The sequence below is a fragment of the Buteo buteo genome, chromosome 25 (assembly GCF_964188355.1).
Source record: "Buteo buteo chromosome 25, bButBut1.hap1.1, whole genome shotgun sequence".
Classification (NCBI taxonomy): domain Eukaryota; kingdom Metazoa; phylum Chordata; class Aves; order Accipitriformes; family Accipitridae; genus Buteo; species Buteo buteo.
Genome location: NC_134195.1, coordinates 11,982,234 through 12,007,679, shown reverse-complemented (window position 1 = coordinate 12,007,679; position 25,446 = coordinate 11,982,234). Strand labels below are relative to the sequence as shown.

The window sequence follows — 25,446 nt, the reverse complement described above, 5'->3', positions numbered from 1 at the left end:
TTTACTCTCGATGGACACAGTACTGCTGTTGGACTGATGAGTTTAACAACTTGCCAGACACAGAGTGTAAAGCCCTGAATAAATCACAACAGATGAAAATACTGTTAGCAGTTTCATAATTTAATGAAAAAGTACTTGTAAAAAGGGGACATCTGAAAAAGACCGAGTCCATCTTGGAAAATTGAATATATATATATTTATATATATAAAACAAAATGCAAAAACACAAAAAAATTGACAAATAAGGTTAAGAGGTAATACTTCAAACAGTTAGCCACTGAACACACAATAAAAACTAGCAAATGCACTTTGGGGACAATACTTGAGAACTACATAACCAAGGGCTCCTTCATATATCTATTAAAATCATGTAAAAATTAGCAAAACCATTGCCCAGACTGGAAACAACTGAATTAATAACCCCAGAAGAGCAGAAACACTGAGTTTTGCTGAAGCACCATTTTCCCTCCCTTCTGTCATAGGCTTCTGGCCACAAAATAACATGAACGCTTTGCTGACCTCCCAGATAAGTGTTCCCAATACAAGCTTCATAAATTTCATGACCAGCAAGAGAGGATTACTAATAAATATCGAAGGAGAACTAAGAGAATCAGAACTGGAATACAAATGAACAGACATTTGTTTACTTATTCTGAATGACCCATGGCTTAGAACACAAAGCATTTCCCGTTAAAATAAAATATGTGGAACCTAAAATGCTACTGCATATTTACACCAAAAGAAATAATTTTGAAGATACAGCTCTAGAAAGATCAATTACACAAATATACATAAAATCAAGAAGTGAAAAAAAAAAATTCAGATGCATGAAGCAAACAGAGCAGAATTGCCAAGTATACTTTTTTTTTATTTCACTACTGAAAAGTCTTCCAGCCCCTGACCTGCTAGTCCTATTGCAACTAGGGAGATTTCAAAGTTTAAAACAAATCTGAAAATGTCATTGCCATTTCCCAAGCTAAAAGCAATAAATTAAGATTATGAAGAAAAACAGGTGGTTGGTTGGATTCTGCATAGTCATCTTCACGCTGGGTGGGGAACACCTTTCATTTCTAGACAAAAATGAACCCTCAACAGAAAGTAGCCATATGACGTGCCCTATACAATCTATGGCCCATTTCAGCCAGTTATGTGGGGACACAGGACCTTGCATATTTATGAAATGTACAGCATTTCAGAGAAAAACAGTGCAGTTACTTTGTTGTTTTCCAGATGGTGTGTTGATCAAGAAGTTTGTCTGCATTCAAACAAAAATCCCCTGTCATTGAAATGAACAGAAAAAGATTCCCTTCCCTTCTCACTTCCTCAGTACTGGCTGAAATTTAATCACTACTTAACAATTGCTAAAGGACATACAAAAAAGTGTTAGTTTGGGAAACAGCAACTGATCCAGAGGTTGAAAAGCAGCTTAATAAAATAATAGTTTTCAGCAATTAAAAAAACCATACTCCAAATGATGACTGGCTAAAATTTTACAGACCTAGATGCCAGAAGTAAGCCTCCTATGCCTGTATTCAGGCAACTAGGGTTGAAAATTTGTGCCTGCATAAGAAGTTCAGACAAAATTATTTCTAATTCAGCTTATTTTAAAAATACCAGGTACGAACACCTCTGGACATGAAAACCCAGTTTCAAGAGGAACCTGGCATCACTGGTGATTGCCTAAATTTAAGTGTCAAATAGCATTTTTCTTTGAAGTAGTACATCTACTTTTGTAAACACTATCCACAAAATTAGCCATCTGTACTTGTTAGCTGGGTAAAATATTTACAAGTGCATCCCACAACAAGCAACTATGTACAGAGATTAAAAAAACTGAAGTACTAGAAGTTGTATATTTACAAAATAAGCAAATTATTGTGAAAAGAAACACAACCTTCAGCAAGAGCAGGGAACGGGGCCATGTCTAGAGGTCAGCGAGTCTGGCAGCGCCAGCGACGCCTGCTTCCACCCTCTGCAAGGAGCCTGCAAACACCACTGCAGTTCAAAGCCTCCTGCAGAAGAGGATCGTCACCTAGTAGTCACTTTGGGCCTGATCCAGCAGAGCACATCGGCATGCACTCAGAGATCTGAGCACAAATGTTCCCAGGGGAAACCATCAGGACTTTTCACATGCTGAACTTCCTAACACATCCGCAAGTGCGTTGCTGGATCAAAGCCATACTGCAGGTGCCGTAAGAATGCAGTTTCAGTGTCTCCGTTTGCAGTCTCTTGCAACACGTTAGAGCAATGCAAGGACTTCTTTAATACCTGTCCACCACCACAAGACTGACATAACATGAACATGTTGCCTCGCACATAAGCTGGCAAGGGGGAAGCAGTTTCCTGAATTTACGCAATGATTAACCGCTTCATGCTCTCCCAGATGTTACCCTCTAACATCGATTTCCACATGACTTTGCAATAACTGAGTTAACCTTGCGAAGGCTGCAAGCCAATTCACAGTTGAACAAAACTATTCTGATTTCTCTCCCCTCCCTCCATCCCCTACTGCAACTCTTCCTAACGTAGGTCCTGGACTATTTTCTGGAACCTTTTGATGCTGAGCTTTGCACTGGTACACTGGAATACATAAAGGCTGAGTTACCCCGTGGGGGCTTCTAATCACCTTTGTACTGAACTGTGAGAAATCATATTCTTTTTGTTTCTATTGTGACAATCTCTTCCAAAGTCCTTACTTGGGCTTTCTCTCTCTGAGCTACTTCGTCTTAACCTCACTTGCTCTTTGTTTTCATCACTTTCTGCTTCAGAGTCACTCAGCTCTAAGTCAGGACAGTACCCATCGTTGTCCTGGTACGGAGCACCTTCAAGCGTCTGCTTGCTCCACAAGCGATCTTTTGTTGCAAGTCTTCTGGTTGGCTTTTCACAGCACCGGAGATCTTCTGTGGTCCTCACCAGACTGTTGGTAGCCTCTTTAAAGGACCGGCTAAAGTGTTCTATGGTGGATTTTCTGAAACTGCTCTGGCTGGCCAAGTGAGCCGTGAGCACGGACTCTTGTTCGTAGGGCGTCTGGCTGGAGCTGTCTCTCTGGCTCACGTCTCCAGCCCTGCCCATCAGACCATTGGACTTGGCCACCAGCCTCAAGTTCTCCTGCTGCACCCGCCCATTCCCAATGGAAGACTGTCCGTGCAAAGCTGCCTGGAGCGCCAAGGGCTTCCCAGATGGCTGGCCCCGGTAAAACTCCGGCATCTGCGTGGGGCCAGAATCCTTCACCTCACTCCGAGGCTTGCCGATCCCTGCCAGCAACCCGTTACTTCTGCTGTCATGCTGATACCTGGAGTAAGATTTTGCTTTAATTTCAAATGATTCCTTTGACATTGGCATGCTCCGTTTGCTGTAAACAGTGCTGTTGTCAGGAGAAAGTGGTCTGTTGCCAGGCTTCAGCGAGTTATTTTTGCAATCTCCTAGTGCTGATTTGGGCATTTTTAACTTCAGGGTGATCCTGGGAGGTGGGTAGAACAGTGTGTTCTCTAGTGCACTTGTCAGGGTATGGCCTACAGGAGAAAGAGACAAGGGAGCAGAAGAAAAAAAGGCTTTTTTAAAAAAGGGTAATCGTTTTGTTATCTGTAACAAGTTTTATAGTCCATTAGAAGGTCATTCAACAGTAAGAAGCATTTGCAAACAATTAGTGTGAAATTATTTTTGGACATTAAAGAGAAATTGGGATAATGAAAACTGTTCCAAATCATCCACCGTTTCGGAATTTAGGTAAGCATTTTAGCATTTCCATTAAAAACAACAATGTGCCCTTTTTACAGGGCTTTAAGCCAGTGAATTGAACCAGTTTTGAGATATGACTGAAGTAGTTCCAACAAAGCTATAAAAAAGCTTCATATTCAGTTTTGGATGGAGAAAAAACAATGCTTCAAACTGAGTTTCAATTTGGACTTAGTTCAACTCTCTGCTTTGTATTATAAAATTTTCTAAGCTTTAAAGTCTTTTCGCCTCAATATATTAGTCTTTATGATATTACATGCATACAGCACCATTGTGAAGTAGCTATCAAGCTATTCTAATAAGCATTAAGAAACTACTTGTATTTGTAAAGTGATAGAATAAATTTAGTAGATGTTTCTAATAAAATGCATTTACACAAAACCAAAGTGCTTTAGAGTACTGCTGCTTCTACAAAGTACTAGTCTGACTTAAAACAGTTTAAAAGAACCACCTTGTCAGTACTAATGAAACTTATTCATGTTTCAGGGGTAGAGAAAAAACAAAGTGCAAAGACTTCACTCTAAATTGCTCATTAAAAACATAACGCGTATCTTGAAAGAACAGAGAGATCTTAATTTCATATTGAAGAAATAGCTGCCTTCCCTATTAAAAAAACAGAAGTAATCGCGCTGTAATGTATACTCGTCCTCTTTCCCAAATCTTGTGTTCCTTATTTCAAAACAGTTGCTATAAAAATGAAGGGCAGAGTGGGGTTTGGTACATCAGCATTCCTAACCAGTTACTGTTCACTATTTAAAAGCAGAGTACTTAAACTCTTTTTGAAGGAAGGAGAGTAACTGCAGATGGCAAGCTAAGAAATGCCTCTTTGCGCTGTTCATCAAGCATGCAAGGCAACGTGAGAACAACAGCGATTCCTATCAGTCACTCTTCTCTTTTGCCTGAAGGAACCAACAACTGACAGCAAGGGAAAAAAACCTCAGCTGGAGAACCAAGCAGCAGTGCAAAGCTTGCTGTGGGGAAACAGTGTCATAATCAGCAGGCCAAGGAAGCAAACACCTAGCGATCGCCACCAGCTAGTTTCCACTATCTGGATGCCATAGTGATTGATAAGTAATAGGCCTACACCAGAAATGGTCATAAAATAAAGAAATATCCAAGTAAATATTTTAAGAGATTAAAGAGTTTTGTGTGTGTTGCTACTTTCGTTGACTGTGTACTTGAAAAAAGTTTTTAAAGGCAGATTCACAGTGTTAAGGACACTAAGCAGGAACATAAAGAGAACATATTTTTTTAAGTACAGACAGAATTTGTATATATTTTACATTTATATGATTACCTGCAGCAATTTCCTGATTAATGAGCTGGACTTGCAAATTGAAGACCTGTTCATGTACTTTACTGTGAGACAACTTCAGTTTCTCTCTCCTGCTTACCATGTAGCAGAGATTTCTCACCTACGGAGGAATAACAGGACACTTAATAGGCAATAAGAAAATAAATCCCAACATAGTTAAAAAAAGTGCATCAACAACAGAATTAAAAAAAACATCCTGGAGGGTTTTTTTAATTGCCAATTTAATGAATGCCTTGAATATATTCTGCAAGACAGCAGAATATATTTTCATCTGTAAGAACAGTGAGCAAACACAAAATTCCAGTCAAAAGAAAAGTAAGTAATTTCTAAGACTTGCTTGTCTGTAAGCCTGCTTCCACCATGTACGATGCCATGGATGTTACTACAGATAATACTGGATTCTCCCAGAATTTCCCTGGAAAGTGTTTCATAGAATGATTTTTAACAGCTAAACTACGTTTGTTTCCCCTAAAATTATTGCAAAATTATAAAGCAATACTTTTTACAAAGTTACCCAAGAGAGCTGCCCTGTTCGAACCAAAACTAACATGCAGATCACCTCTAAAAGAACACTCTGGCTTCTTGCACAATGTATGCATTTTGGCTGACCCATTTAGCAGTTTCTTTTCTGACTACATTGCATCAACTCATGAGGTTAAACAAGGCCGAGCGCAAGGTCCTGCACATGGGTCAGGGCAACCCTCAGTATCAATACAGGCTGGGGGATGAAGGAATTGAGAGCAGCCCTGCAGAGAAGGACTTGGGGTTACTGGTGGATGAAAAGCTGGGCATGAGCTGTCAATGTGCACTCGCAGCCCAGAAAGACAACCGTATCCTGGGCTGCATCAAAAGAAGTGTGACCAGCAGGTCGAGGGAGGGGATTCACCCCCTCTACTCCACTCTCATGAGACCCCACCTGGAGTACTGTGTCCAGCTCTGGGATACCCAGTACAAGACAGACGTGGACCTCCTTAAGCAGGTCCAGAGGAGGGCCACAAAAACGATCAGAGGGCTGGAACCCCTCTCCTCTGCAGAAAGGCTGAGCGAGTTGTTCAGCCTGGAGAAGAGGAGGCTCCAGAGAGACCTTATTGCAGCCTTTCACTATATGAAAGGTGATTATAAGAGAGAGACCAGGGCCTGTAGTGACAGAACAAGGGGCAATGGTTTTAAACTGAAAGAGGGTCAGTTTAGACTGGATATAAGGAAGAAATTCTTTACCATGAGGGTGGTGAGGCGCTGGAACAAGCTGCCCAGAGAGGCTGTGGATGCCCCATTCCTGGAAGTGTTCAAGGCCAGGTTGGATGGGGCTTTGAGCAACCTGGTCGAGTGGAAGGTGTCCCTGCCCATGGCAGGGGGGCTGGAACTGGATGAACTTTAAAGGTCCCTTCCAGCCCAAACCATCCTGTGATTCAGTGCCACATAATTCTATTTTCACTATTTGTTTGAGTTAATAGCAACATTTCCATCTAATGTAATGAGAACAGTAAGAGGCACTGGAAGTTCTTCATGAACACTTAAAAGACCTTTCAGAACACAGAAATAGCATAGGGGCTTGTTGAAAGATACTTGCCAAACATACTTCCCCCAGCACTCAACTCCCATCTGTTCAGAACTGGATCCTCTCTCCCCAGAAGGGAATTTCCAAGATTCCCAAATTTATATTTATCCCCAGATATAACCGAGTAGAAAATCTTGTGCACAAGAAGTTTAGAAACTTCAAGACGGACGTTTCAAACTATGCATTACCTCCTCTCAGAATAAGTACATCAATTTCAACAAAATTTGATACAAACTAACTACTCGTCAAACAAAAAGAAAAAGCTCTAAACAGTCTCTTGAAAGAAAAAACACCCCAAAATCCCAACCCTCCATTTGAAGCATGTTATGGGTTTTAAAATTTTTTTAAAAATAAGGATCCATTTCCAAAGTAGTCCTGCAAAAGGAGATCTGAGATTGATTATGACTAGATTCAAGACAACAGTTACACTGACAAGTGCAAATCTTGGCTCCAACACTCATCTCCCTGTATTTTCATGTTCTCTCCCCAATATTGTTTTCTCTTTTCTTACAACACTATTTTCCCTCTTCTGCTTTTCCTTCCCCTCTCCTCTCCAATGTCTCAGAATCACATTTAGCACATTTACTTCATTTTGTTACCCTTTTTACATTCATTACCTATCACTAAGCACTTGAAAACTGCAGGTGATCACCAGCCAACAGGTCAACCTAATGGGCAGCCTCTGAGTGGTAACAAGCCTGGCTTCCTCCCCCATCAGCTGCCAGAAAAAGGCACTCTGTATGCCTTCCTAATAAATTCCCGCTCTGAATTTTGCTGATGGATTCCATCTTTTCAAACTACCAGGTAGCTGGCAATCTGGTAAGAGCCCAGCTAGCTACTGATAAAAAGATAATTTCCTTTTCCTCCTTCTCAGTAAAGCCACAAGCAGTGGTAGACTGAGTGGGTTATTTTCAGACCGCTAACCAACCGTAGCACCTAAGGCAGCTACGTGCAGTGAAAGCATCTGGTCAAGAGAGTGACAAGTGATTCAGCCTGCCTGCTACCTGGGACAAGCTGACACCAGCACACTGGTGACGAAGAGAGGTGAGTAAGACTCCTGAATCAGATGTCATGGGAAGCGGTATGAGTAAAGGCCAGCATTATTCTTCTGTGTGCATGGAGCCAAAAAGTCACTGTGGAAGTTAACCATCGAGGACTTCATCTACTTGCCCTCAAACCATGAGGGTGAGAAGCTCTGCTTTAATATATTTTTAGGATACTACAAAAGCTTAATGCACACTCACCAAAGAATACTTACTACTTTACCTATGCAAATTCATTTTTCCAAAGCCAGAATTGACGAATATTTACCATTCTATTATAACCATCACAAAATGCCTTCTTAATTACAAATCAAGAGTCACTCCATCCCAAGACAGAAGGTGGAAGATAAGAATTTTTTAAGCCTGCCCCATGCCTTTGCTGTTTGCACTTACTTTTGTTTAACAGAAGTAACATTTTTTGTTATTGTATCTGTATCACTAGCAACTACTACAGCTGGGTCAAATAAATTTACTCAATTTTTTTTAAACATTTACTCAATTGAAGTTGAAATCAAAGAGTCAATTAGCAAATATGTCCATTGTGCATAGAAACATGCATCTTGAAATACATAAAGGAATAACCTCTAAGCAAGTCTCTGCAGCAGGCAGTGCAGCATATCAAAAGAGCTGAAGGCCTTACTCTTTTTAATTACTGTTTTTTAAAATCATCTCCCTGTGCTTCCCCCATTCCCAATTTTGTCCACGAACAAAGACCACAGTTTTTCAAAACCTTACTAGTTAAATTCTTACCCTTTCTAGGTCCTGCCTCAAATGCATGAACATCCTCATGCGAGTATGAATGCTATCTTCTTTTGGCTGCACCAAGCCATTTTCTTCATCCTCCTTGGGAGGAAACAATGGTTTGTTAAAGTTACTTTTTCGCTTTAATTTCCAGTAATTGTAGATGAAGTCTACAGCAAGTTTAGGAAGGCCCAGTTCTGCTGCAACATCCTCCACTTTAACTAGTGAGTAAAACTCTTCTTCCAGCTCTCGGAGTTTTTGGGCTCGCAGACTGGTTTTCTCGCTCTCTGTTTGCTTCTGGTCTGACACACTCTTGGGGTGCTCATCAACATCAGGCAGGGAATTCTGTTTGTTCTTGCTGTGCTTTAGACAATACGACTTGAACTTCACCTCATCCCCGTCATCCAGGATAGTCTTCATCTCTAAGCTATGCTCAAAGGCACAGGTGACATGAAAGGCAGTGATGCAGCTTTTCACAGAGCACTACAGACAAAATAAAACAAAAAACCTCAATCACTAATAGTAGCGACAAACCAGAAAAAAAAGGACAGAATTATTTTAATTACATGAAAGGCCATCCCTACAAAAACATATTTCCTAAGCACTCTTAAAAAAATCTGTTTATCTCTTTGAAGTCGCTATCATCCAATTTAGTATGTTCTTGTTTGTGAACAGCGTTCAATAGAAGGACCTTTCTATCCATCTCTGACCCATGTAGTAGCAGTCCTTACACATCAGCCTTATTCAAAAGAAGGCAACTTTAACTAACTCCTAAATCTCTGTGCTAGCGAACTAATTTGAGAGCAAACAGCTATGAAGAAGTAAGCATCTACCCAACAGTCATCTGCATTATAATGCACCTCTCAACGCAGGAAGAACAAAATGCAAAACTGAAATTGCCTTTCTCACATATACACACCACAGAGAGTCACCACAGAACAAGTATGTACCTGAATGCAAGCACCAGTTTTCAGTTTACATAAACTACACACTAGAGCCCATCGACTTGGTGGAATGTGAGACACCTTTGTGATTGGCTCCATCCTTTCTGGGCAAGCAATACTAACCTGTAAACAAAAAAAAACAGCATGGAAAGCAGTTATCAAGGCAATAAAAGCAAGTGCCCATTAATACCAGAAGAAGAAACATGACCACACATTTATCTCACTGCAAGATCTCCATATGCTGATACTTCTCAGCAAGGGACCCTAAAAGATCCCACATGAAAACAATAGTGTGGAATACTACCAGTTTAACCTGGTGGCTAAAAGTTGCAATTCTTCAAAACATTTGAGGCATCTACAGCATGCCTTGTTATGAACCAGTTGAGAGACTGCAGTAAGTGATGCTTACTTCCTTTCCTTTCTGGTTTTTCTTCTGCGCTGCTTTAACAGGTCTAACTTAAAAAGTACCAAAATACAAGCTACTCAGAACAAAACAGGAACACTTACTTGTACTTACCTGAAAAGTTCACTCTTTAAGATCAACAGATCTGCTACAACAGCTGCTTCTGCCAGCTCACAATTTGGGGCAGAACCAGATCTATCAGTCAGCAGCCAGGAAAAGCCTCACTTCCCAGCTCTGCCTCTCCACTGAGCACTCCCAGTGCAAGAGGTGATTCTAACACACCTTCCTAACTACAGATTGTATCAAGTATAATTTGAGAAAGAATACAACAAACTTCTCTTACTGCAAAGCACGGTATATTCTCTTGTGCCAGTTTTCACATACTTAGACTGGATGATCCATTTGTCTCTGGTAGACCAGATTATGGATATTAATACTAAAAGAAAGAAAAAAATTTAGATAAGCACAGGATACCTTTTCCTAGTCTTTGTCATATTAACATCCACATATCCATTGTGATAGAAATTTCTCAGCTGCCTGTTGTCCATACTGGGAAAAAAAGACTGTCCACTGTAATTTGGACTCCAAAACAGACATAAATTATCTCTGTAGGCATCCCTGAGCCATTCCTGACAGATAGGATTTATCCAAGGACAGAAACAAAAAGTTGGCCAGCTCAGAATGACCAACATGCAGAACCGGGCCAGGATGACAATGGTACATGGCAGAAGATTTCAGTGAGATAACTGTTCTGTCCCAAGAATGCCAGTCTCCAAAAGCTTGGATTTTGATGCTTACACAGCACTTTTTGAATTTAGCAGGTGTGTGCTTTGGAGGGCTACCTGCCTGAAGTAGAAATACAATGCTGATTCTAGCTAAGAAGATCGCCACACTTTCTGTGAACAATTCACCTGGACAGGGCAGACCTGTATTTCCAGTGGTGGGATATGGGCCTCTTCTCAAAGGGGTCAGCTATAAGAATTCAAAGAAAGGAGGCTCCTAGGTCATGCTTTGTGGCAGTGTGAGGCCAGAATAAAGCTGATTCCTTAAGAAAGCAGTTAAGGCTGAGATTTGAACAGCATTTTTTTTTTTTTCCTAGAAAACTTTAAGAGCATTATACTACAGTAATTTTCATGTATTAACTCCATAATAAGACTCTCCCAGGGAAATGCAGGTTATATGATTTAGTTTAACGTGTGATAATTAAACTGTTGACTTTACAAGAGCCAGTAGACTAAGCTGAATTTCCTAGCTTCCCTCTGGGGGTACATCATCACTTGATGCAGGTATTCATTTTAAAACCTGCTTTAATCCCTGAGGAGGAAAGACTTTGCTTCAGCAGACCTTCTCTGTGAGGTAAGACTTATCCAAACACAGCAGTGCTAAATTCATCAAGTCTGATTGTCATAGCAGCTATACTCAAACTGAGTATTTTTACTACTCTCTTCTTATCATTGCATTGCTCTAAGGATCATTTAAGTAGGTGGACAAGACAGCTTTGCAAGAGATTAGTTGGTTCATAATTTCCACACTTAAAGTTGATCAGCAGTTCATGAATAAATGACATAAATTGACTCAAATAAGATTTATATTTGTTACAGTACTTCACCCTCTGATCCCCCAGCTGCAAGCCACATCTTCTGGAATATACTGAGGTCAACCTTCTGCATGGCATTTCCAGAAATCTTCATTGGGAAGATAGGGAGTTGTTTCAGAGGGTCCAGGTTTTACCAGACAAGAAGGAGAATAGGCAGGCAATACGTAGTAATGCCCTCATCAGGTAGAGATGACAATTTAATCTGTTGTGGCCTTCCTATAAATTGGTGGGAAAGTGACAAAGCTGCCCCTGAAGTGCCTGAATGGTTCCACAAAATCACGTCCAGCACTCTTAAATATCATCAAATGTAGGTTTTTTGCTTCCAAAATGAAAGAGCCTTTCATCAGCCTAACTTGACCTTGCTCAAAACAGACCTGGTCACAAGTTGCACAAGTATTTCTGAAACAATATTGTACGAAGATCGACCGCAATTCCCAGTTACCACTATACTAAGAGGCAAGACTTCCTTTGGGAATTAAAGGATTATATCAACCTGTCAGCTTGTCTATATTCCTTTCAGAAAGAAACCAGAATCTTCAGTGAATTTTTCTGGAGACTGAGTAATACCAGCTTTCCACCATGCTTCCCAGCAGGAGCTGGGAATTGACACACACCTTCTCCCTGTCCATCTCTGCCCCTTTTAACGCTCTCCCTGCTCCTTCCCCAAAGGGGACTCATAAGGTCAGGAAACATTTATGTTGGAAATACTGTCCATTCAGCTTGTAACACTGCCTGTTTATATTACCCCACTTTGTAAAAGCACAAAGAGGCGCTTACAGTCAGGTGCAATTTATTTATACTGGCCTTATGCCACCTGCATGTTTCTGATATTCAAAGAGAAGAGTCAAGGGAAAGTCTGTTTGAACTTCACTGCTCATGAGGGATCCAGAGAACGGAGAGGCCAACCTTTTAATTCCCCAAAACCTCCCATCCCAAGGCAGAAATGATCCATCTGCCATAACATGTAGCTGTTTTCTGTTATTTCTTCACCTCATATCAGGTTACATTTTGACTGCTGTACTCTGAAGAAGTTTTAAGAGTGGGAGAGAATGAAGACAATGGGCTGTTGAAGCCTCTTCTCTGCAACTGTTATGCACATGAGCTGCCATCTGGATCGTGACCCTGCTGTCCTCTGCTAACCTGCCACCAGCAGCATCAGTGCACAGTGATCTGCATCAGTGGCTGGGAAGGGCAGCCCTGTGGCTGGAGAACAGCCACTCACAACAGCAGCTAAGGATAGTCAATTTGATACCCTTCCAGTTGCAGCAAAGAAAAATAACTTTCTGCTTCAGCTAACACCACAATGATGGAGGGAGGGTGTAACTGTAATGGGTTATCTAAGGCAGAGCAGGACCTTGAATTTCAAAACACTCAGTGTAAGTTTGCTGGTCTCAGTGTTTCCATGAACTAGACTACACATTTACAGTAAAAGACAATAAAGGGAGAAACCGACAATGAGTACACTTTGGAAAGTAAAAACCTTGAAACATGCCAATCAGTCAAGTGAGGATCAAGAAAGCCTTTTGACAGCATTAGCTCACAAGGAAGGAAGGGAGGAAAAAACATTTAAAGACACTGCTGAATGAGTTAATGAAGGAAAATACCTGGTGCAATTGCCTGCAACAATGCTAGCCTACACTTGGTGACTCATGAAGTCTCTCTTTGAACCGTTTACCACAAGGCACAGACAGGTTTATGGCCCATTCCTCTCTGCGTTCTGCCTTGCTCCATTTTATTAGGGCCAAAAGAGGAAATGGCAGTGACTTTATAATTAATCTGTTTCTTTTGGGGGAGTTCCAGTGTGCTACTATCTGTGGGAGAAGAAAAATAGGTATATGAGAATACATATTCTCTCCTAAAGTATCCATCCCCAGGTCTTGAAACTCTGGGTCTTTCTTGTCCCCACAGCACGTTAAGGCCACAGTGACTCTACACACAGTAAGTGACCTGCCATTTTAGCAGATTCCCAAAGGTTTCTCTGGCTTCTCTGGTGACTGAATTGTTTTACAAGTGACAACGCAGGAGAGCAAGAGAGAGAACGGATCCAGGAAGCATTTCCCACTCCTACTGGTTGGTGTCACCTCCTCCCTATGTCCAATGCATTTGGCATTGGTGTGGAGGGGAGGAGGTGCCCAAGGCCTGGAGCCACCAAACGGGCTGTGGGAGCAGCTGGATTTGGGCTGTCCCACCTGGGTGCTCCCCCAGCACCTTCTCTCCCTCAGCCAGAGGGAGGTGGGCAAGAGGAAAGGCAGCGTGTGCTCCCTGCCCTGCCATCACGTGCTTCCCAGGCCTGCTGGTTCCTCTTCTGCTGGCGAGAGCATCGAGGCAACCACGTGCAGAAAGGGCCTCTTAGGAAAACCAGTCTGCTCAGAGCCGGGAGAGCTTCCAGCCAAGACTCTTCATAAGCACAGGAGGAGAAGTCAGGAGATTTTTTTTTTTTTTTTTTACTTTAAAATAAATCTTTTGTTTTTTTCTCAACCCCTTTCTCATTAAAGGTGGAAGAGACACCAGGAACTACAAGCAGGTCTGAAAGGAAAAGTGTAACCGCAGAGATAACCTCCTTAAAAAGCAGATATATGCCTGAGACAGAGCTAGGAATCACACACTGCATCAGGTTGCTATGTTAAACAAAATACTCAGAAGCTTAACATCTTCCTCAAAGTTTTGCAAATGTGAGGCCTGGCTGCGCTTGAGAGCAGAAGGTTCAGAAAATAAGGCATCCATCCCCCTGATGTCATGGTGCCGACAGATGTGGCTACTGCCTTGCATTAAACCACCCACTGTAATGGATCTGCGGATCTTATCAGAAAGAAAACAGAAATATTCCAAGTACAAAATTAAACACAAACCCCACCTCTACCCAAATGAATATTCCAATTTATAGAATTATAATGTGATGCTAAACTTAATTCAAAACAGAGGAAGAAGTGTAAAGCTTCATTATTAAACTCTCCATATAAGTATGCATAGATATATCAAAAAGCCTTTACTTATAACATAGAAGATAAAAAGCCATATCTCCCCACCATTCAGAAAACTTTTAGTTAAAAAAATCCTTAAGCACAAATCTGAGAGTCCATCCTACACAAATACTGCAAGGGAGGGTGGGGTGTCTTTTTAAATAAAAGAGTGGATGTACGCGTGTAGATTATACACCTGAGCACAGAAATTCATCAGAAAATAAGAGAGAATGAAGCTGCAGTAGTACAGTGAATACTAGCTTAACATCAGTAACCCTTTCTAGCAGGTCACTCAGATGCCATAATGACACCAAGAAGTGACTGCTGAGTAAATGGAGGGAACAAAGTGATTAATTAATGGAACATAAGTTGGACTCTCTCCCAGTCCTCACGACTGTACAGACTCATCAGAATGAAGTCCAGCATTAAGCCAGACAGATACCTTAAATCATGAGAACATAAAAAGGCAGAGGAGGGAACGAGAAGGAGGAGGACAGAAAGGAGTCTACGATACAAAAGAAAAAGGCAGAAATTAAGTTTTACCTCTGGAATCCAGAGAGCACAGCTCACATGTGCCCACTTGGTCCCTGTCCTGGTAGCTTTCATGGCACCTCCTCTTTTGGGACACAGGAGGCACTGAGGATGGATTCCCAGGACACAGGTGCGACACAGCCAGCTCCCTTCGGGTACTTTTAAGATTCCATAGCATGCCTTAGAGGAAAACAGGTACTGAGATCGTTGCCCTGATATGATTTCACACACAAGCATTAATATTCATATGGACCAAAGCTTTCAAATACTAAAGGCACAGTTTGGCCTTTATTTAATCCTTCTCTAATTTCTTTACCTCAAAAAGAGTCAAGTGATCAAAGAGATAAACAGCCTGTAAGGCAAAGTCTTTTTATGCTGGCTTTTTAAAATGTGTGCTGGTATTGTTTTTGTCTATCGCGTAAAACGTACCATTGTGACTGCACAACGCCACTGGTGTTAAGAACCTTTGTCTTTCCTTTGAGTGACTTTTTCTTTAAATTAGCTTCTGTATCTAATCCTTTTTAAAATCACAATTTCCTACCACTAATAACTTTACACTCTAACATAACTCTATTTAGATGTGAAGGGATATGGGCTGTTTGACTGAAGACCATTTCCTGCAACACTAAATTACCTTTGTGGCTACAGTTCTGTGAATTGTTTGTTACTTTAAATATTTATATGATATTGCAACAAAAATTACAGCATATACTGAAATTATGTGGTGCTGGGTTTTATGCCTGTTTCCCAAGTATTGCACTTAACCTCTCAGAAAATGAGAAATTTCTTAAGTTTTGCTAGGTTTGAGAATTAAAAACAAAAAGGAAAAAGAAAAGAAAAAAATTAGTCAAATTCCTAACAGTTCTTAATGGCTAACTACACGCGTATCTAGATACACCCTGCTGTACATACATAAACGCATATTAAAGCTGAGAATATCTGAAATTGGCTGCCACCAACGTCTAATTCCACTCAACTGCTCCAAATAAAAGCTTTATCAAAAGGGTGACTTTCAGAGGAAGGCCCACCATTCCTAACATCATCTTGGGGAACAGTAACATTGAAAGCCTCAACAGAACAGGATCATTAGCTGTAACCAGTCTTTCAGATTCAAATCTAGTATAAAATTCCCATACCTGTCTTCCCAGCCTTCTGATTATAAGATCTCAGTATTTAATATGAAGCGATATCATAAAACATTGCACATTTATGCCAGGCCAGCAGAGACAAGGACTTTCCTGAATTAAATCCTGCATTATGGAAATACCAAGACTGACCAACGTAAATGCTATTTTGATGTGATGACTGTTGTAAAAACCCAACAGGGGGAGCTGTAATCTAAATTTTACAAGCATTTTTTTTCCCCCTTCTTATGTGGCACATTCCCACCAGCGTTCTTTCTATTGCTAATGCAGAAGCAGCATTACACCTAAGATCACACTTAGGTGGTTGGAAATGGACTGAAACTATTTTCTGATTTAATCCAACTAATGAGTGGAGAAGGCCTAGACTACTAAACCAGTAATTTCACAATGTGTTTGAGCTGGCACAGAGGGCACCATGAAGGAGGAAATCTCCCGCGATCTTCCTCCCCTCCACCTCCAAACTGTGCGATGACAAGCAGACCCGAGGCTATGTGGTGAACCACGGCCAACACGGATTAAAAACAGAATGATTTTTTTGTTGTTGTTAGGATCAGCTCTAGCCTGGACATGCTCCCTGGTTTGTTTCAAGCAGGTCTGGCATGGGGAAGGGTCAGAAGGAAGGAGGCAGCAGGCCATCAGCTCAAGCTCAGCTGTCAGCAGGCAACCACAAGCCTCCGACTGCAAATTCATCATTACTTTTGAACAGGCACAAGCAGGGGCTAAAGTAGGTGGCCCAGCTGCTGGCTGTGTTCCTGTCACTCGGGCTCACATGGCTGCTTCACATGGTGAATCAGATGAGGAAAGCAGCCAGGCTGGAAGCCAGCCCACTGCAAGCAGGGAGATGACAGGTCCTTTTTCAGCCAGATATGTTTTCTGAGTATTGCTTGCAGTCGGTACAAAAATAAATTGTTAAAAAAACCTTCTTAGTATCTTTTCAATTTACAGCAAAAACCCCTGCCAGAACAGGACGCACAGAAACCACAGGATTCACATCCCTGTTTTGATTATAAGGATACCTCTGCCTGACTACCCTGAGCTCAGTTGGTGTCAAGTCTTGGCTACATCTGAAACCCTATAAACGTGAGCAACATTCAGACTGAGAGTATGGTTATTGCGGGTGCTTACGCCTTCTAAAAAAGATCAGCCAGTTAAAGTACCTACATGTGGTTTCAGATGGTTAGATTTGGACAGCCTGTGTCTGGCCAATTAACTAGTCAGTCAAGGAGGAAAAACCCCAGCTCTGAAACAAATGATCTTTAAATTCTTCAAAAATAGGCAAGCCAGCATCTCCTGCCCTGTGTATCTTCAAAAGCAGGTTTCATAATAGGGGAAAAATTGTTTACTGTCACAGAGCAAGTACTTGTAAGTCCCAAGAACACACTTTGTGCTCCTATTAGACTGTAGATGTCCACATATTTACCATGCTAGGTCACTTATCTACTGTAACTGTCAGGGTACAAAAATTCAACTTAGTATTGCACCACCCTTCATACCCAGGAAAATCACAAAGCCCTCTAACATTTAATACCAAATTCCACACTTGCCAAGGTAAACTAAGACCACAGGACAGTGTCAATGTTTCTGCAGGCACTAACCTGATGGACACAGATATTACACTTGTCACAAAACACCATGTCATTCCCATCTTCACTGTCAGGGGACCGGCACACATCACAGATGACGTCTTCATCATACTCAATACCCAGTCCTTCTTCAGTCTCAATAGCATGATTCATGTTCTCATGACAATGCCGTTCCAGCACTTCAATTGTCTTTTCCATTGTGTTTTCATCCAGGGGCCCACATCCTGCAACACAGAATAGAGAAAGGGAATTAAGAGGACAGTCAGGTGCCTCTGAGTCCAAGATGCGGGAAGAGAGAAGGACAACTTCTAGCAACTAAAGCAGTAGACACAGCATCTTCTCTCCCATCACACATACTAAAAATAAAAAATAAAATAAAACCGGAAAACCTTTTTCACTCACTGGCTAATTGTAGCATTATTTTGTAAATACAAGTAGAACTACTACTGGAGTAAAAGTTCAAGCTGTACACAAAACCCAAGACCACCTGCACCTTGAAGAAAACACTACAGCATAAAAGACAGACAGCAGTTGCTGTAACTGCTAGCTGCTCCCATACAACCCTTCTTCCACCTCCATCAGTTTAAGAAACAGACATCCAAAATTACACACAATGTTCCTCTGAAGACTAACTTCCTAGGAAATAAAACTCACCAAGAACACTTCAGATCTTATAAAGATACAGAAGTTGCCACCATCCAGTACACTACTTGAGTGATCAGCACGATGGTTATGAAAAGTGCTTTTATTGTTTTGTTGGGTTTTTAAAAATAAAACGGTAGATAAATATACTGTTGGCAATCCATACTATGTGTTCACTTGAACACTACACATGCTATATACACTTACCACTAATCAAACTTAGTGTAAGCAGAACCACTTAAAAAGTATTTGCTACAAGAGTGGTCCTCAGCTTGCAGCTTCAGGACACATGCTGCATAAAACGCTACAATGTTCACAGCTACAAGAAATCTCCGAACTCCATCCTCTCAAAATCCTCAGTCAAAAATGATGCTGCTGCCCATAGTTCGCTATTTACTCGGACCTTCAAAGGCTGGGATATTCACTTAACATTAATATCAGAGGCTAACATCTTAACTGCTGGACTATGCACAAGAATATAGCTACTAATTTTGATTCCTTGTTGCACATGATAAAACAGGGAGATGGCAAATATAAATGACCGCTGATACAAAGTGCCTTCTGCTACTAAACTGTTCTCTCCAATGCCCAGATATTTTCTCACTCCCTGAATTACAGAATCATTCGGTGGGAAGGGACCTTCAGAGGGCTCCAGCCCAGTCCCTGGCTCCAAGCAGAGTCAACAGTGAATCCAAACAAGGTTGCTGCTCAAGAGATATGTCTAGTCAGATCTTGAAAATCTCCATGGATGGAGATCTGCCCCCCAGAAAAGCTAACAGCTTTTGCTAACAGCATCCCTCTATTGCCTGGAAAGCTTGTCCTTGCTTCTACCTCTTACATACACCCTTTGGCGCTGGAGCTCAGTCACGAGTTCCCTCCCTCACCAAGCTGGTCTCCTGACACATCAACTTGTTTTCCTGAATGTCTGGATGGATCTTTCTTGTGCTTGGAGGAGACTGTCCTTAAAATCCTGCTAGCTCTCTTCAGCAGTTCCACTCTTCAGAGCTGGCTCCCAGATCCCACCTACCCAGTTACCTGAATAAGTAGAAACCTACTCTCCTGAAGTCCAGGACCAGAAGACTACTTCCTTTCCTCACTCCTCTCAGGATCTCAGTTACCCCTATTTCATAGCTACTACAGCCAATGCCACCATCGATTATTGCATCCCTACAGGTTCTTCCTTGTTTGTGAACAGCAAATCCAAGAGATGCTAAATATCTCCCTCTCTTGCCCACCTGTCCTTCCTAAAGGACCTGCAATCATCTATGGATGAATGCCAGTCACACAGGCTATTCCACCACAACTCAGTTATTCCAGTGATAATTCCAAGACTATTTTCCATAGCTCACTCCCCCTCATAGCCCTCTATACCCACAACTTGCATGGAAAAAAGAAAGTTTACTTAGCTGATTTTAAATGGGCTAACATGTGTGAAACTTAATTACTCTGTTAAGAACCCAGCATGCAAGCTCCTCAGAACTCTGAATTTGTAGCGATAGTATGTTCAAGTTTAAGAAATGGAAACATCTGCTTTTCCTACATAAAATCTTTAAGTCCCAAAATTAATTCCACCTGGTGTGGGCTTTTTCTCTCCTGCCTCAGCCTGCAGAAGTTGCACGTGATTATGTATTTGAAGAAATTTTTAGGCACAACAGGTAAAACAGAAAACATTAACAGATCAAGCAAGCCATTATTTTAAGCATTTTTACCTCCTGTTTTCCTCAGCATTTCCATTCAATTCTCATTCAGCAATCTTTAAGAGATCTCACATGGCAGACTACAACTCAAACAGCAGAAATGAAACTGCTGCTTTTAGAATTAGAATGTGTTATGAAATTACCCATTTCTGTAAGCTCTTCATTTAGCTCCTGAAGCCAAAAGATGTCCATGTCATCCAAGTCATAGCGACACACAGATTCTGCCAGTTCCAAAATGTTGATGTAACCTGGTTCTGTGGGCTCTTGGCTGGAACAGTGGATATATTTCCTGGGTCGTGTATACAGTACTTCTTTTACCTTTTCTGCTACAACCCTAGAGTGAAAGTAAAAAAAGAAATAGAGGGTTACAGCTTTTTAAGACCCATCCTTGAAAGACATGAAATATTTGCTCTAAGTGTGAAGAAACCTAGTGTTTCACAGTTTTTAAACTAGTCGGTAGGTGTAGCCAGGCTAGGGAGACAAGATTCTGTAAATGTCATTTCTTCACACAAAATGTGCTAAGGTTTGCTACGTATACAGAATCCTTTTTAAAATATAAGCCTGTGCATATGATTTTCAATTTAACAAATGCTACTACTGTGATGATGCAAGTGTTTTTGAAACCCACATAAAGTATTATGCACAAAACCCCCTACAATCTTTGTTCTATATTCTTCTTAAATGATGGAAGGAAATCTTGCCAACTGATTTCTTGAAAATACCAGCTTTTTCAGGAAAGCTTAATTTATTCTACTGCATGGGGAGGGGAGGAGAAATGCCTGCTCTTCATTGGAGATAAACAGTCTAGCCTTATTTTGTAAATGACACTTTATCCATGTTACAAATATATTATTTTGTTATGTAAGAACCACTCTGAGGCCAAGCAAAAATGTAAAGGGGGAAAAAACCAGCTAAAAATCATTCAGGAAGCAACAGAGAAAAATATTGGTGTTTTCAGTCTTTCAATTATTTTGAGAGATAAAACTCAGCATTTGATTAGTAAACTAGCCTATGGGAACAGAAAGTTTGACCTTAGCTAAAGTCGATCTTTCTCTGAATTCAATGCAAAAGGCCCTGCATCTGAAAGGAAGCCAGGGAGATACTGAATGGAATGGTGCCATGTGTGAGCAGCTCTGCATGCTTTCTGGAGCTAACCCTCCACAGGACAAGGAGAAAAGAAAAGCTGTGGGAAATAAGGCAAGAGGAGTAAGGAAGGAGCAGGCAGCAGTCAAGCAGTATCCCACCTAATTCTTACTCGACAATGTGGGTTGTCAATACTAGCACAAGCAATGTTCTTCTGCCATTCTTCCTCCCCCTTCACCTTGCTCATTTTTTCCCCTGGTTCCCTTGTGAGCTCTTCTTTTCTCTGGTCCAGCCAAATCTATAGCAATTTTTTCCTCTAATGTAATACTACTGGCATGAGATGCAATATATTTACTTTTAATAACTTGGTACTGACAGTAGCCCCAGTGGAAATTAAATTATGCTGGCATAAGCGCTTTCACTGGACAATTCATTTATCTTCATCTCGAAGACCACGGTGGCAATAACACTTCTATGTTGAAACACACTCTGTTTCCACCACAAAGGGTTGCAGGACTACACTGTTACGTTTTCCTAGTCTAAACACAGTGTGAGAGAATGAAAGGTTGTCTATCTCCTGAAATGGAGACCACTGAAATTCTGTAATGTTAAGCAGCTATTTGTAGTGAGAGAAGGCAGAAAGGGTTAAAGCTTTAGCAACAATAACCAAAATTAAATTATATGAACAATTGAGTAACTTCATCAGGTATCAGTAACTACTGCATGCCTACTGCTCTATATCATCATGCTTTATAGGGAAGCCTTTCAAGTAACACGTATAAGATTTGGGTTTATTTTTAATCTATTAAACTCACCATACTCAAATAAGAAAAGTTTTTAATCCATAGCACCGTCTGACTCGGGGGAAAAAAGATCCCTTTTTAAACTCACAAAGTAGATACTATAACAGTATACAGACAGAACCAGATCTGGACTGAAGTGTCACAGAAATGTTTTCCAAATTGGTACTTGTTTGTGTTAAGAATATGCCTGAAGGCTGCTGCATTGGGGATTTAAATAACACAGAAAAGCTGACTGCATTTAGACAACCTATTTTTGAGAGACCATCTTCTCTAAGTTGACATTCTGTACATATGATCTGCGTCTGATCGCCATTACCTGAGAGAAGGCTGTGGAATAGTTTCTGGACTGGCTGGAACTTGAACCCCTTTCTCCCATTCTTGTTTCCATGTGTCCGCAAAGATATAATATTCATCAGGGTTGACATGGTGAGAATCTGGTAGTTTCATGGCACTAATGAGATCCTTGCGGAACACCTGCAAGAAACACCAGGGAAAAGAGTGGCTTGAGAAAGAGTGTTGTGCTAAAGGAAGCAGTAGGTATTTTTCTTAATCTACACTGAAACAATGCATATACCTTGATAATTTTTTTTAAAGAGTACCAATACAGGAGCAAGTCAACTTGAGATTACGTTGGTTATTAACTCTCAGTGTATCAGGTGCAGTATGACAAGAAGTTTACATTAACTCAAAACCACGCTGCTGCCCAAAGGCTAATCAGAAGGAAGAAGGCTGTTACAGGCAAGCAGGGAGAGGGGAAAAGAGGCCTGCATCTGACTCCTCACCATATCACTTTCAAACAGCTTGTTTTACTTGCCAGTCTGTAGGCTTTACCCCAACTTAAGATACAAGGTAGCATATCCTTTTCTTTTACTCAGTGTAGCTACTTTAAACTGTCATATTCACCATGGGCTATGAACAGTTGCCATGGCAAAATTGATGTTTAGGCACTTGTTCATTTATTAAAACTGCTTGAAGTTTTATTGGTCAGGATCTCAAGGATCAAAGATAAACAGCTGTCTTTGCTGAAACACAAGACCTGTGTTGCTCTGTGCCTAAACTCCAGTGATGCAGGCACAGTGACACAATCCAGGCTCAGCATCCTTTAGCAAACCTATACCATGAAACACACCATCATGAAACAAAGCAAACCCATCAGTGACAAACCTCCATTCAACTCTTGTCTCAAGAGGATTAAGTTTTTACGAGCATGCAAACATGATTATCAGTCATCTCAAAGCATACTTAATGTCAATGCCTGTCAAATACAGATGCAAACAATTTAAATAAAGGGCATATGCATCCTTTGTGTTTTTTTTTCTCCACTGCTACACTGCACCAGTTTAACATTCATAAAAGCAGAACAGTGACTGTGGCTTGGTGTTAGGGAGACATCACAACTAATTAACTGTATTATCATAACGAGAAATCAAATCCTCAAAGGGCAATAAAATGGAACAGAAAATATCCCTGCAATAAGCTGTGGCAGGTTGAACTCTCTTCTTACTAATTCAGTTTTATAGCCAGAAGAGTAATAAAGTATCTCAGAGCCAAATATCTTTGTGTACCCTTTTCAATTTGACAGCACCAGACCGGTTATGCCTGCTGCAAAAATTCTCAGCTGTTCTTGGAAATCATCAAGTAAACTTTATTAAAAAAAGCTCTGTGCTAAAACCAGGTATTGAAATAGGCTGCCGGTGACCTACAACATCAGTATTGCTTCATTATGTCCTACAACCACACCTCATGTGGGCTGCCAGGAGAGCAAGTTGACCAAGGGAACTCAAAACCACAGACTCAAGGCTCTCTTATTTACTACTGATGTGTTATCTGCTTTGGTTCAGACCAGAGAGTTCACTGCTGTCTCCTGTGTAAAAATCCTCAGGTACCTAACAGGCCTGTATTAAAATCTGAATGACAAGAGTGAAAGCATTAACACTGCAAGCATCCATTTTTTCCAAGCAGTATCTGTACACACCAAAAATAAAATGTAAAATGATTTATGCCACTTAAAAGGCATTTTCATTTTCTGTGTTACAGGTACAGAACCAGGATTATGAGAAACACTAACATGGCACAACTCCAAAGAACTCCAGAAGGAAAAAATAATCCAATAAATGAGAAGTGTGTTGACTGGTTTAATTATCAGAAAAGATATTCCTCAAACCTTATCTGAGGTAAGTGCTTTACAAACTAACTTTTAACCCACTGACACAATATAGGAGTGCTTCATATCAAGCCCACTATTTTTTAAACACTAGATGAAAAATGCTATTAAAGGCATCATCATAACTACATTGCTTAGCAGCAAATTCATCTTCTGATCGTCCACTGTATATGTGAACTGTATAATGTCTATTTTTAGAGCACAAATCCCCTGGGGCATGGACTTTTTTTGTTGTTTTTTTGACTGTAGTACAGTACTTACCACACCATCACCATGCTGCAATATCAAGTTCTCAGTTTCAAATTTCTAAAATTTACAGTAGAGGTGCCACTGAAGGTCAAAGATTTAACCAATATAAACATAACTGTTGAAACTTTGAGGAACCCCAAAATTCAACCAAGGCTTCCTAAGAATTGCCTATTCATACTTATGATAACAGTGCAATTGAGTATTTCCTGCAGACACTTGGAATCATTACAATCTCTAGCTCTCATCATTCTTCATTTCTTCCTGTGTGGCTAAGCAGGGTCTTCCAACTCTCAGAGGACAACGTATGAGAACACTCACTCTATATTTCCTTTGCTGTGGAAGTAAACCAAAACACTGAAGGGACCCAAAGAGAGTTTTCTGACAAATCAAATAAATTTTACTTCAGCAGTCAGCTTCAAGGCTATGACCTAAGCCAACTCAATGAAGAGCAGACACATGCTTTCAGGACTTAGATAGCCAGCTTTTCCTCATGGTTGTTTCTTTTTGGACACTTACTTGAAAAACAATGCAGCTCCTTTACTAACTGTATCCATGAAGTAACAGCTAGTCCACTCCACAGCACATACTCTCCTCTTGGCAGGGACCACCTTCACTTCCACGGTTAGCCCGTGAAGTGCAGTGGTCATGGTTCAGTCACCCAAAAGCAGTTCTATTTCTTACAATACAAAACCCACAACCCTTCAACTCTATTTTAATATCATCCGTAACATCGTACATACTAAGACCTGAAAAATGAGCATGCCAGGTCTAGGCTCATAAGGCATTCCCACCCCAATACATCATTCCTCAAGAGCAGACTCAGCTAGCACTGCATGTCTTCAGCATGATAGAGAAGGACCTTGCAGAGCTGAGCTACAACCGACCACAGCTAGTGTAGCCAGGTCCATACACACAGAAATGGGAAACACCCCACTGCTGTAAGGATTCACAAAGTTACTGCATAACTGTGGAATTTCTTAAAAAAATATTTTTATCAATTGAAAGCATGAAAGAAGAGATGAGTTTTAGCCCTGCTTACCACGCAAGACTGCTTGGTCTGAACTTGCCACTTCATTTTGCTGCCAGGAATTTTTAGTTTCAGCTGAAAATAGTGCAGCTGAATGACATCAATGAAAAACGTGTTTGCTTAAGTCACCATCATCATCATCATATTACGCATTTTGTTGAGAAACTCTAATAATTATATCATGCTTTACAGCTGGGGCTTAAATCTAGAAGAGGAAACCTTGTTC

The 25,446-nt window shown here is 40.8% G+C and overlaps 1 protein-coding gene across 4 annotated transcripts in view; it reads right to left on the bottom strand.

Annotated features, from left to right (window-relative positions):
- Nucleotides 1-59: 59 nt before the first annotated feature.
- JADE3 (jade family PHD finger 3) overlaps nucleotides 60-25,446 on the bottom strand; it is a 67,386-nt gene continuing 41,999 nt past the window's right edge. For 2 of the 4 annotated variants that reach the window (XM_075057281.1, XM_075057282.1), the window contains 8 exons: nucleotides 22,097-22,254; nucleotides 20,038-20,228; nucleotides 17,568-17,779; nucleotides 14,840-15,007; nucleotides 9,343-9,459; nucleotides 8,402-8,875; nucleotides 5,033-5,150; nucleotides 68-3,512 (listed from right to left, as the gene is read on the bottom strand). In XM_075057281.1, the coding sequence (XP_074913382.1) occupies nucleotides 2,623-3,512; nucleotides 5,033-5,150; nucleotides 8,402-8,875; nucleotides 9,343-9,459; nucleotides 14,840-15,007; nucleotides 17,568-17,779; nucleotides 20,038-20,228; nucleotides 22,097-22,254 (2,328 nt within the window). In that variant the 3' untranslated portion in view covers nucleotides 68-2,622. Of the gene's footprint in view, nucleotides 3,513-5,032; nucleotides 5,151-8,401; nucleotides 8,876-9,342; nucleotides 9,460-14,839; nucleotides 15,008-17,567; nucleotides 17,780-20,037; nucleotides 20,229-22,096; nucleotides 22,255-25,446 lie in introns of all 4 variants that reach the window. The other 2 variants (XM_075057280.1, XM_075057283.1) reach the window with 2 other exon arrangements.